Consider the following 17167-nt stretch of genomic DNA (forward strand, 5'->3'; position numbering starts at 1 on the left):
AGAAGATGTAAATATAACAGTGAGTGGGGTTCTTCCTCCAGACAAGCAGGGAAGGTGTGCATCTCATGCCTCTGGATGCTACCCCCGGCTCCCACTCCACAGTGCATCCAGCTGGGGGCCCAGGGTGCTGAAGGATGGCCGGTCTTGTGGGCTGGGAGCCCAGCACAGCTTCATGAGCTCATGAACCTAAGGGTGTGGGAGGAGATGGACGACAGAGTCACAAGGCAGTGGTAGGAAGGACATGACTCTTGTTCACCGTTTTAAAATAGACTCCATCCCTCTCCTCCTCCAAAGCCTCCCGTGGCTCCCTATGGGTCTTAGAACAAAATCTCACCCTCTCCTCTGCCCCATTCCGTCCATTACTTCCTCCCTCGTTCCACGCAACTATATCATTATTTAAATGCACCAACCTCATTCCTAGCTCAGAGCCTTTACAGTTGTTCTGAGAAAGCCCTCTTGCCAACTCTCCTCGTGGGTGGGCTCCTCCTCCAGGTGTCACCCCCTCTAAGAGGCCCTCCCTGACCACCCCTCCCCCATCACTTCCCTCTGTTCATCTCTTTCCCACCAGAATGTTCTTCTTAGGTTCTGCTGGTTACTGGGAAGGCCCTACTGGGCCCCCAACACCAGCACACAGTCGGCGCTCCACAAATGTTTGTAGCCCGAGCAAATTTATTTATGAATGACCAACTGCATGGCAGAAACTTACACAAAAGTTGTGTTGATAAATCATAAGGGTCCCTGCCATTTTACTGAGTGCTGACTGTGTGCTGAGCTCTGAGCCGAGCACGGGACGGGGTGAACTCCTCTGATCTTCTCCTACCCTCTAAGGCATGTGATTTCCGTTTTGGATACGGGTAAGCTTCGGCTCTGAAAATGTTCAGCCTCTCGCCGCAGCAGGAGCTCTCAAGCGAGAGACAACATGGTGAAGAGACTCAGAGGGGCCAGCTGGCTTGCCCAAGACCTCAGTGTGGGAAACTGAGTCAGTCCCAACAAGGGCTCACCTCACTAGGGCAGGCTGGAGGTGCAGGCAGCCTCTGGCCCTCTGCCAGAAGGTCCAGGAGGCGGCAGAGAGCCGGCACATCTCGCTCGCATCCCATCATCCGCAGGAACTCCTGGGGCCAAGGGGGAGCAGCCATGGTGAAGAGGGAGCATTCCATGACAGTGGGGAAGGGACCAGCCAGTGATTAGGAGGGTAAGCCATAGTGAAGGGGCTCCTCCATGGTGCGGGGAGGGGAGGGCCCTCTGTGATGGAGGGGCTGCCTGTGGGAAGGAGGTCAGCCCCAGCAAAGGGGTGCGGGGAGGAGGGTGTGAGGGACCCAGGGCGCTGACTCACAGTGGAAGGGCTGCAGCTCTTGTCACTGTAGGTGAATAGCTCATACAGAACGACCCCAAAGCTCCAGACGTCCGACTGGCGCGAGAAGATGTTGTCTGAGAGGGACTCCGGGGCGTACCTGGAGGGGACAGGGAGTCCTTGGGGTGTGAGCGCCTGGCAGAGCACAGGAAAGGAGCAGCCTTGGGCTAGGGGAGCTTCCCAGGGCAGGTGGGGCTATGAGAACGTCAGACTCCAGCTCCGGGGTCTCAGTTTCCCTGATTGTGGGTTGAGAGTGATCCTGGGGGCAACCCCGGCGGGACTTGGATGGGATGGGGGGTCCACTCTGTGGCTGGAGCTGTGGGGAGAGGAAGTGCCAGTGCCAAGGGGGAGGGGTGCAGCCAATATACTGGGAAGGGCGTGGCCTGCGTGGGGCTAGGGCCGTGGGTGGGGCCGGGCTAGGGCAGAACCAGGAAATTAAGGAGGAGGGGCGGAGTCCAAACTGTTCGGAGCAGGGGAAGGGGCCAGGGCACTGGAGAGAAGAAGCGGGGGCCAGGGCCGGGTTCGGGGGCCAGCTGCAGCTGTGGGCGGGGCCAGTGCCGTGGGGCGGATCTTGGCGTCGGAAGGAACGGGGGTCAGTACAGTAGGAGGAGGGCCGGGGCCGGGTCCCCACCAGAAGATGGGGCTTTGGCCCGGCTCGCGGACAACGTAATAATCTTTATCCAGTGGCAGCAGCTTCGCGAGGCCAAAGTCAGCGATCTTGACGTGCGTCTCGCTCTCCACCAGGATGTTACGCGCTGCCAGGTCGCGGTGCACACAGCGGCGGGAGCCCAGGTACTCCATGCCCTGTGGGCGGACACGGGGTACCGACCCCAGGATGACTCGGCAAGGGGCCCTGAGCCTGACCTGGAATCCAACCGCAATCCCAATCCAGACCCCCAAGCCTAAGCCCACCCTTGCCCCATCCTGCACTCCAGTCCTGACCTTAGCCCTAATTCAACCCCATTTGCAACCTGACCTGGACCCCCAAACATCAACCTTCAGCTTTCCCTAGACTCCACGCAGGGTCCCACCCAAGGCTAGCCAGCCGGGCTCCGCAGGTCCCGGAGCTTCCGCCCCGCACCTTGCAGATCTGCGAGGCATAGAGGAGCAGGCGGCTGGCATCCAGGCGTGCGCGGTGCCGCTGCAGGAAGTCCCGCAGGCAGCCACTGGGTAGGTATTCCATGACCAGCCTCAGGCTCTGGCGGCCTAGGAGGCAGGGGAGGATGAAGGAGTCACCACGGGGCCCAACTCCGTCTACACCCCTCCTCATTCTTCCTCCTATTCAGAGTGGGACCTTGGGTTTCTCCTGGACTCAGCATTGCTTTCTATAACATGGGAAGGCAACAACACATCGCTGATGTCTCTTGAGTACTTTAGACTATATGCATTGATTCACTGATACCATATAATGACCCATTTTTCAGGTGGGTAAATTGAAACTCAGAAAGAAACCACCTGCCCAAGGTCATCCCAGTCGTAATGGATAGAGCTGGAATTCGAATGGCTAGACCTGGATAAAGAAGAGGGACCATAGCTCCTACTGCTGTTCTGTGACCGCCCCGACGTGGTTCTGTGGGAGGATGGCAATGTGGGGTTTGAAGAGTACCCATCTGGGAGGGGGTGCACCTGGGCCATAGCTGACACCACGATACTTGACAATAAAGTCGCTGTGCAGGGCTTTGAGGATCTGGATCTCCCGCTGGAAGTCCCTCTGCTGGTCTGGCCCGCTGTGCTGCAGCTGCTTCACAGCCACCAGGGCTCCTGTGTTGTCTCCCAGTGGGTCATAGCGGCACAGTTCCACGCTGCCAAAGTTGCCCTGAGGGACAGAGGGGCTGGTGTCCATGTGCCTGGGTGCCACCCTTCCCAACCTAGCCCAGCTCTCCTCACCTTGCCCAGCTGTGAAATGTACTTGAGGTGTCTCTCCTCAAAGATGGTGGGGTCCTGGCTGGCATAGAACTGGGCGCCATTCCACAGCCCATCACGGGGCGCCAGAGCACCAGGTGTGGGGTCTGAGAGGAGTTCGTAATCTGGGGACCACAGGCAGTGAGTGTGCAGTGCACTGGGCCTGAAGCTGATGTGCCACATGATCTCAGTCTGCGCGCTGTCCCTCTCTGTGCATTACGGCAGGGCCACTGGGAGCCCACAGGTACTTCGCAGGGCTGAGAAAGGTACCATCTGGACCAAGGCACCTCCCTTAGGCAGTGCACACCCTGTGTAGCTACACATTGCTATGGAGACCAAAGGGTCTTCCCAGACTCCACTGCTGTGAGCTGTGGTCACATGATGGAGCTCAGGCTGATGGAGGAGACATGCTGAGTACCCCTTCAGACCTGGCCCATGGAAACGTAGCATGGGACCCTCCACACTCCTCTTGTCTACAGAGGATCCAACAGAGACCTGAGGCCATGGAATGGGTGGAACCACAAAGAGGGAGGTGCCTGTTGACCTGTACACCTTCATTGACTGAGAACTAAACACCCATCATGTTCAATCCTGAGCTTAGGGGCCTTCATGTTACAGCAGCTGTCAAGGCCATGCTGACTGTTACAGTCGCCTACACTCCAGTTGTGTCAGGCACACAGGTTGGGCTCTGCTCCCACTGGGCCCAATACCACACGCAGGTCCTGCCCACCCTGCCTGGCCCAGGGAGTACCTGACGTAATGAGGTTGTTCAGATCACGGATGACAGCACGAAAGGAGGGCCTGTGGCCTGGCTCGTAGGTCATGCACTGTTGGATCAGTAGGGCCAGCTCCATCCACTTGGGGGCAGGCAGCTGCTGCCGTTCCTCATAAAACTGGAGCTTCTGAGGGTGGGAGGAGGAGCTGGTCACCCCTGGTGCATCCTCAGAGGCCTTCCCAGACCCACCTGTGCTCCTCAAGTTGAACTCTAGGCTACCCCTCTGTCAAAGCGGGATTCTGACCTTGGCAGGGTCCATGGTACTGATTGGCATTGTGACACCGCTGAACACCTCCCAGACTGTGGCACCAAAGCCCCACTTGTCAGCTTCCAAGCCAAGTGTCCGGGCCTCCTGGAGACATTCAGGGGCCACCCAGGGGATCCTGTCAGTGAGCACTGGGGGGGGGACAGGGCAAAAATATGGCATCAGGGATCACTTCCTTGCCCCACAAGGCCCCTCCATCCTCCAGCTCTCCACACTCACTCTCGAGGCTTAGCACAGTGGGACTGACACCAGGATCACTCAGCTTGATGAAGGGCAGGCTCCCATCAGACCCCTCCCGAGCCAAGAGCACCTTACGGGCCGAGACATTGCCATGGATGAGGCCTTTGTCCTCCTAGGTGGGCCAGGAATAAGGAAACGCCAGGGAGGGTTTGATGAGTGAAAATGCTGGCTGCTACACATCCTTCAAAGCCCACCTGGTACTGCTCAGATCATAGTCCAGAATCTTTCCCAGATTACTGGCAGCCTCTCTGGCCTCTTCTAGTCCACTCCCTATGACCTGACTATGTCTCTCCCCTTCTGAAGTACTGTTCTCCCACTCTATGGCTCCCTGTTGCTTTCAAGATAAAGTCAAAAGTCCTCAGCCTGGCATTCAAAGCCTTTTTAAATCCAGCCCTTGTTCATTCTTCTCATGAGCTTTCTTCTATGTCCCCACCCTGGTCTCCTGCCAACTGAACTGCCTGATGCACCCTGGACATAGAATATACCCTCTCAGCTGTAGGCCTTTGCCTAGGCTGTTCTCTCAGCCTGACACGCCCTGCTTCCTTTTTCCTCGTGATGGACTCCTACTCAGCCTTCAAGGCCCCAGCTCTTTGGGAAGCCTTCCCCCCAACCAGTCTCATTGCTCACTACTCACCGATATCCACAGAAAACCAGCTGCTCCCTTCTATTCCTCTCCCATCTCTGATCCTGTACCTATGCTGTTCCCTCAGTCTGAAACGCCCTCCTCTTGCATCCTTGCCAAAACTGCTATCCATACTACAGAGTCCACCCTCAGGGCCCCCTCCTCTCTCTGAATGGAGGATGAAGCAGACAGGGGAGCACTCACCAGATAGTTGAGGGCGTAGGCCAGCTGTTTGATTACCTGCAGCTTCCAGCTGGCTGGCACCAGATGGCCACACTTACGTAGATATGTGTCCAATGCTCCCAGGTGTACAAATTCCTGCACCATGATGCCTGGCGGTGGCACAGGGAGGGGCAGGGTTGGGAGACATGACGGCATTGTGTGCAATAGGATCTGCCCCCACTCCACCCTCATGAGTCACTCTCTGCTCTGACTGTTCCTTTTCCTACTCCTCTATCCCTACACTACTCACCCCTCTACCTCCGTACCTCCCATCTCAGAACTGTCTGCCTGAAATGCCTGGAAGTTTCTGAGCTCTCTTGTATCTTACTTCCAGCTCTTTGTGTATCTCATATCTTCTGCTTAGAATACTCCTCTTCCTTTTCTTCCCTAATCCCCACTTATTCTCATCTTCCCAGAACCATTGCCTAACCTCTAAGCTATCAGTAGCCTCTGACCACTCCTGGTGCCCTGCACTGTCCCCACCACACACGATCATATATCAATCACCCTGCCGGCCTGTCACACTCTCTGCTGGGCCCCCACTCCTGACACATACTGGGATGAACTAAATGGATGGAATGGAGGCTTGAGAGGCAACGTGCCCCTTACAAAGTTGCAGAGGGGGTACATAGTGAAGTGGCATTGGAACCCAGCTCTAGCTTGAGATGGCTCTGGATGCTGGGTATTGGCAGGAGCCGGAGCTGCTGCCCAAGGAGTGATGATTGAGGGGCATGTGTATAGGTTGGTGGCCCCTGTATGTGTATGTCTAATGCCGCCGTGGATAGACTCAGTGAGGCAGAGCGGGGTGGAGCACGGGGGTCTCTCACTGTCTCCGGCCATGCACACGCCATGAAGCAACACGAGATGCTGGTATGACACTTGGCTCATCAAGCTCGCCGCTTCCAGGAATGACTGGGGAGGCCAGGAGGGAGAAAAGATGCATGGGTCCCTCCTACTCCAGGGCCCAATCAGAGACCCCAAACTTGCTTCTCATAAACCTGCCTCAGGAGGAGGCCTGGCCCCAACCTCCTCTGACCCTGGGGCCCACCATGAGTACTTGCAACACTCTGTATCATAATTTTCTGATGGTGGCTGGAAGTGCCCACTGTAGTCTGCCTTGAGTCTTTCACAGATAAGTGGGAGATTTGGGGGTTGAGAAAGGCCCAATCCTTCCCCTGTATGGCCCAGCCCCTCTGTGGCCTCCATCAACAACACCCCCCGCTCCCCTTTGTTCATTCATCTCTGGCCCACTGGCCTCCTCACTGTTCCTTAAGTGTGCCATGCTCAGTCCTGCCTCAGGACCCTTGCACTGGCTGTTCCTACAATCTGATGTACTCTTTCCACATGCATCTGTGTTCCCTACCCCTTCTGCATTTCATCATTTGGAGATGCTGTGGCTACATTTCTGTATTTTTAAATGTCTCTGACTCCATGATGCTCTCTGCCGCCAGCCCTGACCGCAAAGGGCTGGTCCCCACCTGCTCACCTCCGTGCAGTTCTTGTGTTTTGCGTCCAACACTTTGAGCAGCACCTCTGTCTTCCGAGGCTCCCCGTCCACAGGCTCATGGCGACAGCCCCGGTAAATCTTGGTGAAGGATCCATGACCCAGGTTCTCATGCTGGAGGGCGAGGGGACAACAGGAGAAGCCAGTAAGGGGGCTCCCGTGGGATTCTGACCCCCTCCCGCCCGCCAGCCTGAGCAAGGCACAGGCACTGGCCCCATTTTACAGATGACGCAACAGAAGCACAGAGGTTACTTCACATGCCTGAGGCCACACAGCAGAGGTGGGTGTAGACCATGTCTCTGGACTCCAACTGAGGTCCCCCCGCCCCCATTCACTGAGGCCCCTTACCCACTCCAGGCTGTCAACAGGGATCTTGTGGAAGGTCATCTGACTCAGCTGGCATCCCGCGTGGGGCTGAACAGGGGATGATGTGGGTGGACTGCAGCCTCTCCGGACTACAATCAGATTGGACTTTTCTATGACAAGGGGTTGGAGAGAGAAAACCAGAGGTCAGAGGTGAAAGGTCCTCAAAGGTTTGCTCACTCACTCTCTCAGTTCGGAGGTTCCCCTGGAAGCCAACCCTGAGATGAGGATTCCAGGGCATGTGGTTTACTGGAAAGGAGACTCCAGGTAGCCCCAGGGTAGGGGAGTGAGACAGAGGGGGAAGGAACCCTGCAGGGGACCCCGATGAGCAGCCAGCAGCGTGGGCAAGCAGGTCTTAGTGCTGCTAGGGATTCCGAGAGACTTGCATCTCACGCCAACTCACACCTCGGAGTTGTCCCATCCCAGGGGTTTGTCCAAGAGTGAAATTCATCCAGAGGAAAAGGCAAAAGACAAAGGGAGACTAAGTGCACGTGACACCCCAGATTCAAATTCCGGATTCAGCTGTGCCTGAAGGCAGTACTATATCCCACAAACCAACGAGTCAACGTTTCTTCCCTAAAAACTTTGACTTGCATTTTCTGCCTCTTGCCACACAAGCGGTGTGACAAACGAAATGGCAGGGCCCCAGATCAACTGCTCAGCTCAGGGGAGAGGGTGGGCTCACCTTTGGGTCTAGGGGTGCAACAGAAGGTGAGGTTCAGTGCAACCCCATCTACATGCAGCCCGCCCTCCCAGCAGGCTGCCAGTAGCTCTCGAAGACTGCTGTGGGGTCGGCCAAGGCCAGCCAAGGAAAAGGTTCCTGTGGGGTCGCACCGGATGAGGCAGCCCTTGTAATCGGGGCCCAGGGGGGTCTGCAAGGAGGAGTGGTCCCTGAGTGGGAGTAGGCAGCGCCCTCCCTCCCCCTCGCTCCCTCTTCCTTGAGCACCATGGGCCCATTTTGATCTCCTTTGCATTCGCTGTTTCCCTCCACTGGGGATGTCTTCTCCATTCCCTTCTTCAAGAAGCAAATGCTCACACGTTGTTCAGGTCTCAACTCAAATCTCACCTCCTCTAGGAAGAAGCCCTCCCGGCTCCTAGTGGTGGACTAACCTGGACACAAACAGTGAGGAGGAAGCTGTTGAAATCCTGGGGGCTGCGACGGAGAACATAGGAGCCAGGAAGGGAGCCCTCAGTCTTGAGTTTGTTGATGGCAAAATCCAGGCTTGGGGAAAGGCAGGAGAGAACAGAGATTTCAAGATAGAGAGATGGAGGCAGGGAAATCAAGCCAAGCCTGGGTTCTAATTCTGGTCTTTGGAGCCTAGCACCCTCACCTGATAACATTCCCTCCCTCCGCATATGTATATAAAAAAAAAGGGGGCTAAAAGATGGGTTTCTGCCTAGGAGATTAAACAAGAAGAAATGGACCTGGAACCCCAGGAGTCACAGGGAGGAAAGAAGCTGCCCTGGGCATCAGAAGGGAGACCCCAAACTCTTTGAGCCTTGACTATACACCAGCCGCTGTTCGAGCCCTTGACCCCTTGTCCCGGGCTCCTGGACGACGAGCACACTGAGGCACCAAGAAAGGGAGTGACCAGGATTTGGGCCCAGGTGGGTCTGTCTGGCTCCTGAGGGCAGGCTGGGGGTCCGGTCTTTACGTGATGGGGCCGTGGCACTGCTGCGCCACCTCCTCAAGGAGCCGCGGAGGCGCCACCTCCTTGCAGAAGTAGTGCCGAGAGTCGGTGGTCAGCCGGAAGTAGCCGTCGACAAGCGCCACGAAAGACAACGCGGCTGGCAGCCCCGGGAACTCAGCCTCCTGCAAGTGGCCGCGTTAGCTCCCGTTGCCGTCCCTGCTCTCGGGGAGGCCGGGAGAGAAGGGGTCCAACACCCACCAGGATCTGGTTGTCTGTCCTGGTGACGGTGACCAGGCGGTGTTCCCCAGCCGGGCCAACGCGCGGGGCCTGCTTGATGCTGATGTCCACGATTTCTGGAAAGTCGCAGAAAGGCTGGAAGACCTGGGAGGAAGGAGGAGGACAGAGGGTAAGGTGCGGCTTCCTCGGAGCCCCCCAAACCCCCTTAGAAGCCTGGACCCCACCAACCCAAGACCATGAGCTCCGCCCATTCCTTTCCCACTTCTCCCCTGCCAAGCCCCACCGCTCTCAATCCCTCCCCTGCCCATCCCTCAATTTTTCCCACCCCACCCCTGCCAAAACCCTTCTCCTATAAACGGGTATCCTCCCTGAGCCCCTCCCTCACTTAGCTCCACTTTATCTTCCCGCTACTTAGTCCAGTCAGAAACCCCGCCTCCTCTCTAAATCCTGCCTCCTCCCTGTACCGTCAGTTAGCCCTGCCCCGAGCTCCGCCTGGCCAACCAGTCCCCTCCTTCTCATCCCCGCCCACTTGCCTTCCCGCCTACTCGCTCAGCCCCACCTCCCACAGTCCCCCTCCTTCGGCCCCACCCCCAAGAGTCCTGCCCACTTTCCTGCCCCTCCCTTCTTGGCCCCGCCTCCACCGCTGGCCCCACCCAGCGTCTGCTTGCACCTCCTGTGGTCCTGGACTCCAGGTAATGCCGCTACCACCAGACACGCGGAGCAACCCCGATGCGTCCTGACCACCAGCAGCCCCGGGGAGGCCCACGAGGAAGGTCTCGGTAGCCCTGGTCGGGTCCAGTCGCTCCAGGTCCATGATGTACTTGACCATGAGTGAGTGCCTGTCAACCTGACAGGTCGCCACGCGGCACAGGGCCTGGCGCACCCTCCTCCGGATGCGCCTCCGTGTAACAAAGCTCAGGCCCTGGATCAGGTCGCGCAGACTGGGAGGCAGGCAGGTCTTGTAGCTGCGAGTGGTGGGAGTCGACTCTCAGTGTGGGAAGGAGTCACCCCACTGGCCTGTCAAGGGACACACCTCAACCCAGACTGTAGTTCAGGGGCTGTAATGTGGCCTCTCTGAGCGTGAAGTGCACGTGGAGACCCACTCAGGGACATGCATGGGGTCAGGGTCTCAGTGTGGGGAAGGCCATTGGGGCCCACAGGGCAGACAGAGACACAGATAGGCCATTTAAGGGCAGAAAGCCGGGCCCTGGAGCCGCAGTGGGTTGAGAGGCCTGGGTCACATGGACACAATGAGGGCTTGTAAGTGGGGAGCCCTATGAGGTTCCTAGGCTCTGAGACGCCCTGGTGGAGCCATGTTTGCTCATTCCCAGGTAGCAGCTGGGCACAACAGCCTGGAGGCCCTCACCTGATGGTCTTCAGCAGCTCCTCTGGCCGCTGGGCCTGCTCACAGGCCATCCGGGCCAGGTCCAGCACAGCCAGGCTCAGACATTCGCCCTGCTCCTTGAGGCTGAGGCCCACGGAGAGGCGGCCGCTCACCAGGTCGTGGCGGTGCTAGGGGCCAGTCATAGCCTAACGGTGAGCTCTGAAGTCGCCCTACGGACCCCCACCCCTGGGCTGACCCCCGCCCCTGAGTTGCCACAGGGAGGGTCAGCCAAGGCCACCCCTGAGGTTGCTCTGCAGGCCCCTGGCCCTGGCCGAGCCCTACACGGACCCCTACCTGGGCGAATAGGTGTTCCAGGACTGGCAGGTCAAGGATGGCACTGGCCAAGTCCTTTCGAAGCCCGAATCGGTGACACTTCTCTAGCCCAAACCAGTCAGGGAAGTAAAAGCTGTGTAGGGGAGGGCAGAACCTTGGAGTGGAGGGTATGCGGGTGGGGGGTAGAGGACTATGCCATGACCTCACAGAACCCAGGGTGTGCCAATGTATTGCTGTGTGACCGGGCAAGCCATCTACCCTTTCTGGCCCCAGTTTCCTTATCTGTGAAATGGGCAGTACTCACACCCTCTCCGGGGCACCCACTGGGAGATACAGGGAGATAATATATTGTAGGGTCTGTTTTAAATTCTCATTTCCTAAGCCCTCAGCAAAAGACATCCCATTCTGGTATCCTCTAACCCACACCTGCAGGGGGTCGGGGGGGAGTGCTTCCTACCGGAGCCTGTAGACAAGGACCTGGGTGCCCACATCCTCCACGGAGAAGATGTGGCTTGGGGGAAACCAGCAGGACAGGTCTTCCACGGCCAGAGCAAAGAGGGAGTGGTACACGGGCAGGATGCCTGAGGAGATGCCCCCATCAGCTCCTTCCTGCTCTCCCCATCTGTCCTCCGCAGCCCCCACACAGTCCCACAGGGCTCCTGTCACCTTCGGCTCTGACACTGTGTCCCACCCCTGCTCACCATCTTCTCAGGGCTCCCTACCCCTCTCCCCAGGGCACACTTTCCACTGTACACTCTACCTGGAGGGATGATCAGCTGTTTTCCCTCCTGTGCTGTCACACCTCTGGGTCTTGGCACATGCCATCCCCTCTGCACCCTCCTCCCTTACCAAACTCCAACTCATCCCTCAAAGCCCCAGCTCCAAGGCTGTCATGGGTTGGCAGCTATTCTAGCTCCTGATCTGGGCCCCCCACCCCTACCCTTCCTTCTGACCCAGCATTTTAAAGACCCACTCACCACTGGCCTTAGCAGCCTGAACACACAGTTCTTCAGCTGAGTGGTCCCCAAAGGAGAAGGAGAGGCGCTGAGGGGGCCCAGGGCCCCGAGGGGGCAGCAGCACATGCAAGGCACCAGTCTCTGAAGACGAGAGGCTGCAAGATCGCTGAGAGATCAGGGGCGTCTCCTCGCTCGGAGGCGCCATGTGTGCAGCCTGCGTGGACAGAGGGAGACAGCCCCTCAGTTCCGGGCAGAAGGGACAAGACTATAGAGTTCCTGGGTCTGGGTGGGGAGGGGTTGGGGAGGAACAGAGATACTGCTGGATGAGGTAGGCATTCAGCTGGAGAAAGAGAGGGACAGAGAAAGAGATGGAGATGGGGGGGACTCTGAGTGTGCAAGGTGGGTGAGGAGCCATAAGCTCTCAGGCGAGAGCTGTGCTGAGAGCTGGAAGATACTCTGCACCCAGATTTGTGTGAATTCACACCAAACACTCTTCTTGGTGTCCGAGCCAGACATTTCCAATCAACCTGCAGCCTCTACACTTATGCCCCAGCTCAGCCCCTGCCTCAGGCAGGCAGGAGCAATTAATCACAGATGTACAGATTGCCAAACAGGAAGCAGATGGGTACTCGCTTTTGGCTCTTGCACACAGGGCTTTCCAGGAGTAAGGGTTCCGGTCACTCCCTACCGGGGCCTGCTGGGGTGGCGGTGGAAGAAGGTACTCAGGCACTTGGGGCTGGAAGCTTCTGCAGCTGATGCGATTCATGTCCTGGGGCCAGACCCAGAATGCTGACTCTGCCAACAGGGGTATCTGTGTCTGTCTCCCCTGTCCCACCACTGTCACCATCTCCGTCCCTATCACTGAGGCCCCCAGAGCATCTCAGGCCCCCAGAACAGGAAGTCCAGGAGGAAAATGCCCTCTTTATTCACAGCATTTGACACATGTCAACCGCCAGCTCTCTCAGGGTCACCCTTGGGGAACCCCAGAACTCAGAGCCCCTGGCTGGGCAGGGCAAGGGGTTGGCCTCTGAAGCCATGAGGAAAAGTGGGGAGGTGGACAAGATCCACTTATACGGACCTGAATTAAGAAGGTACAAAGAGAATGCTGGGTAAAAAACTGTTGCAAAATAATAGTAGCGGGTGGGGATGGAAAGGGACAGCATTAATGCATTTTTAACACACTCAGAATATAAGCCTGGGGCTGGGGTAGATGAAGATGCCAGGCTCTGGGTTCAAATCCCAACCCCACCACGTCCTGGCCATCTGAGCCCAGCAGGGCTCCCACCACTGGGGCTCAACTCTGTCCATTGTGAAATGGGCTGACTCCCCACCTGCCTCAGCGAGGTGGGCCTCTGAGCCCACCTGGACATGTCAATGCATTTAATTCACAGTAACTGACCCAGTCCTTGGCGATGTGCCTAGCAAGCACTCAACAAAGGCCAGCTAAACCAGACAGGAAGGTCCCTTGGCAGAGTGGTTTAGTGGCTTCTGTGAGGGAAGAACTTTCCCCTAGGGACACGTCAGTGTCACCAGCTCCCAGACCAATAATGGTAACATTTGCAGCCTCAGGAGCCCAGGGACCCCTGTCACTCCTGACAGAGGGGACCACTGTCCTACTTCTAACAGCCAACCTGACCTTGTCCGTCTTTGCACTTTTATATAAACAGAATCAACACAGCACACCTTCTGTTTAAAATAAATCTTAAACAACAACAACAACGTGATTGTTTAAATATTGAAAGTGAGAAAAAAAAGGGAAAGTCAGAGGTGAAAACCCAGGGTTTGGGGCCCAGAAAAATGCCCCTGTTTTATGTCCCAGAATGACTGGTCGCTCTCTGCTCTGGCCTGAGGACGGGAGGGTCTGGGCGGGGAACCATTTCCCTGGGCATCCTGAGCTCCCCATGGGCAAGTGCGCAGTGACTCATTCAGGTCCCTAGAGCTGAGAAAGTGAAGCCTCATTTTATGTGAGACAGAACTGAGGGCCACAGGCCAAAGAGCTTTGCCAGAGGCCACCAGAGCCAGCCATCTAAGCTCACATCTGTCTAGCAGCTTTCCCCGGAGGCCTGGAAGGCAAAGGTGCCTTTACGGTCACCTTGCCAACTCCACCGGCTCTGACATCATCAGACACAACCATCCACCCACCCTGCGCCCGGCCGGAGCCATGTGGCACCACCAGATCTTACCTGGCAGGTGGGGACCCCGGGCCAACAGTGGGAGGGCAGAGCCAAGTGGCAGTGGAAGGAAAGTCCCACAGGGCTCTTTCCTGTGTGGGCCCCTCTGCTTCCTGAGTGGCTGTCACTTACCGAAAGTCATGGCCTTGTGGGGGAAATGAGGGCGGGGAGGTGAGAGGGCCCAGATGGGGAGGGGCAGAATATTCCGGAAGCCTGTATAGCGCTGGCCCTCCTCACACAGCCTGCTGGAGACTCCAGAGCCAAGGGGTGAGAACAGAGGAGGATCCAGGTCACGCAAGGGCCTCAGGAGGCTCTGGACCCATTCTCTGTGGGGCCCTAGCAACACCCCAGCTCCCCAGGCCTCAGTGTACCCATCTGTGGCATGTGTAGCTTGGGCAACCAGAGTAATTAATTTTACACCCAGGGAAGGCACCCGGGTTGGATCTGCCCAGGAAGTTGTCCCAGACAAAGGTCAAGTTCTCCTTCCTGGTATTTCTCCCAGCAGACCCTGGGAGGGACCAAGGCCCCCCATTCTGTGCCTGGTGCCCTACATTCAGCCCTAGCAACAGTTCAAACAAGGCAACTGGGCCTGCCAGAGGGCACAGCTGTTCGGCAGATCAGTTATCCTGGAGAGCACAGAAAGCCAGCTGACGGGACAGGCACAGGCCAAGGCTCGGGGGGCTCTGCCAAGGCCAGGACCCACCTAGCGGGGATCTGAGGGAGGACAAAAGAGCTCTCTTGGCAGAGGGCACTGCACACAAGAGCCCTGAGGTGGGAACGAGGTGAGCAGCCTAAGGAGCAGCGGAGGCTGACAGGGCAGGGAGAGGTGAGGAGAGAGGGGGACAAAGGGTGGGCAGCAGGGTTAGGGTCTGATCGATTGATTGCTTAAGCACCCCCAAGGCCGTCATGAGTGGAGGAAGTAGGAGATCAGGGCAGCAGCCAGGTGAGACCGGGGCCAGTGTCCTTCATAGGATATGAACCCCAGAAAGAAATTTGGGGAGATGCTCTGGTGGAGTGGCTCAGTTGGTTGGAGCATCGTCCAGTACACCAAAAGGTTGTGGGTTCGAGGCCCAATCAGGGCACATACGTAGGTTGAGGGTTTGATCCCTGGTTGGGGTGTATACAGGAGGCAGCCTATCTATTGATGTTTCTCTCTCCCTCTCTTTCTTCCTCTCTAAAATCAATAAACATACCCTTGGATAAGGATTTAAAAAGAGGGGGGAAAATTGGAGGGGGAGATTTTAAAGGACTCTTTTATCTCTGTAATCCCATCACAAGTTCTGGCCCCAAAAAGACTTGGGTATGTATTTCGTTGACTTTAATTCAATCGCCCACAGACACTTGCCCACAGACACTTACTGGGCCTCTCCCGTGTGCAGGGTACTGGGGACACAGCAGGGAGCAGAGCAGACACACACTAGCTGGTAAGCTGAAGGTCTCCTGGGGGAGACAACAATAAGCAAACCTAATAGCTGTGAACTGTTGCGGTGGCCCTTGGGGCTAAGCTGCTGAGAGAGACCCCTGGGTCTGGGAGGGCTTTCTGGAGAAAGGGATTTGATACCAAAATCCATAGACAAATAAGATTGGCCAAAGGGTGACGTGGGGGTGGGGGGAGTTCCCGCAGAGGATACAGCCCCGGCAAAGTCTGGGAGGCCGGATGAGGTCAGAATGTTCCTGAGAAGAGCAGGGTGGCAGAGACGCGATGTGCCGAGACTCATTTAGAGGCATCGGTGGGACCTCGCGGGCAAAGGAAAGGGGTATGGGTTCTTGCCCTTAGCATCGTAGGAGCCACAGCAGGCTTTGTGGCAGGAAGTGCTACGTGGGGACTTAATATTTTTCTTTTACTTCCTGAGTGGCTTCAGCAGAGAGAAATGCAAACATATACAGACTCCCATCCTTTGCCCTGAGACAGAGGTTTCTGCGTCCCAGGAAGACAGGGAGTCTCTAGGCCCCGGCACCTCTGGTGTGATGGGCACTACAGTATTTTGAAAACGAACAGGAGGAGAACAGCATCAAGACAGCAGTGGCGCCCTCAGCTCCGGAGGAGGACACCTGCAGGCTCCTTGAGGACTTTCTGATGAGGCAAAGCCCACAACTTGCCCGAGAGCAAATTGAAAACTAAAGTGAGCCCTGGCTGGTGTGGCTCAGTGGACTGAGTGCCAGCCTGTGAACCAAAATGTTGTCAGTTCTATTCCTAGTCAGGGCACATGCCTGGGTTTTGGGCCAGGTCTCCAGCTGGGGGTGTGAAAGAGGCAAAAAATCAATGTTCCTCCTGCACATTGATGTTTCTCTCCCCCTTTTTCTCCTTCCTTTTGCCTCTCTCTAAAGAGAAATAAATAAAAACTTTAAAAAAAGAACTGAAGTGATACAAAATCCCATGAAGGGGAAGCTCCATCCCCCGGTGTCCCCCAGCGTCGCAGATGGAATGGAAATGCCCAAGGCAAGATCTGCCTGGGGAGAGAAGGCTGGTTAATCTCTCAGAAGAGAAGAGCCCAAGCACCTTTCTCCTTGGGTATTAACTGAGTTTAGCTCTTTTAGGGATCTACAGCCTGTGAGTAAAGCTCATCAATCAATGTTAAACAGTAATGATTAAAGGCAGGAGATATGGTTTAAAGATAACAGTAAAGGGATTCCAAGAGTATTTCTGAGTCAGGGTCTGGTAGACAGAGTGATGCCCATTCGGCCCTAAAACCTGGGAAAATAAGCTCTTCCTATGCTTGACCCCAAACACCAGTACTCATTAACTTGAGGGCTTTCTTAGAAAAGCAGGTGTAATAGGATTTAATGCATTCCTGCCTATAGCATTGTGTCAGGCAGGGGAGCAGAGCAACCAAGAGATAAGGAGACTTCTTTCAGATAGAATGAGGACTCTGGCCATGACAAAGCTAAGGTGTGAGGGTCTTTTGCCCCTTTTCCGTGTCCCCCAAGTCCCTCCCTGATGACCCCTATGCGACTGTGCCTGTCTTAGGTTGCCCCTGGCATCGAGGGATCTTACCTGTCATTGACTAACCAGCCATCCCCTGGGTCTAAGCAGGGTTATGTGAGGGAGTCAGGGGTTCCCTGCCAAGGGGACAAATTTTGTCTCCTCAGTGGCCTATTTTCCCAAGGCCTCCTTGCTCAGGTCCAGCCTTGGGGCCCTCTCACCTGTTAGCAAGGCTACAGTCCCTGAAACCAGGCAGGACGGTTCCCAACAATCCCAATTTTTCTGCTGGCAAAAAAGCCCAATCGAAGAGTAAACAAAGGAAATGGGTAAAACGTTGAGCTCGTATTA

The 17167-nt window shown here is 56.4% G+C and overlaps 1 protein-coding gene across 1 annotated transcript; it reads right to left on the reverse strand.

Annotated features, from left to right (window-relative positions):
• Positions 1-78: 78 nt before the first annotated feature.
• On the reverse strand, positions 79-13928 carry JAK3 (Janus kinase 3). Its single transcript, XM_054578714.1, has 25 exons — positions 13909-13928; positions 12376-12379; positions 11747-11939; positions 11227-11350; positions 10791-10902; positions 10479-10624; positions 9783-10077; positions 9134-9256; positions 8900-9057; positions 8355-8466; positions 7930-8116; positions 7230-7357; positions 6864-6995; positions 6205-6289; positions 5360-5487; positions 4513-4645; positions 4273-4424; positions 4005-4155; positions 3239-3378; positions 2978-3167; positions 2433-2557; positions 1983-2155; positions 1334-1451; positions 1002-1112; positions 79-186 (listed from the first exon to the last, which is right to left on the reverse strand). The coding sequence occupies exons 3-25, from the start codon at positions 11928-11930 to the stop codon at positions 79-81; spliced, it is 3315 nt and encodes a 1104-aa protein (XP_054434689.1). The 5' UTR covers positions 11931-11939; positions 12376-12379; positions 13909-13928.
• Positions 13929-17167: the final 3239 nt, after the last annotated feature.

The sequence above is a fragment of the Pteronotus mesoamericanus genome, unplaced genomic scaffold, assembly GCF_021234165.1.
Source record: "Pteronotus mesoamericanus isolate MK-2021 breed Mesoamerican mustached bat unplaced genomic scaffold, CSHL_Meso_final contig_502, whole genome shotgun sequence".
Classification (NCBI taxonomy): domain Eukaryota; kingdom Metazoa; phylum Chordata; class Mammalia; order Chiroptera; family Mormoopidae; genus Pteronotus; species Pteronotus mesoamericanus.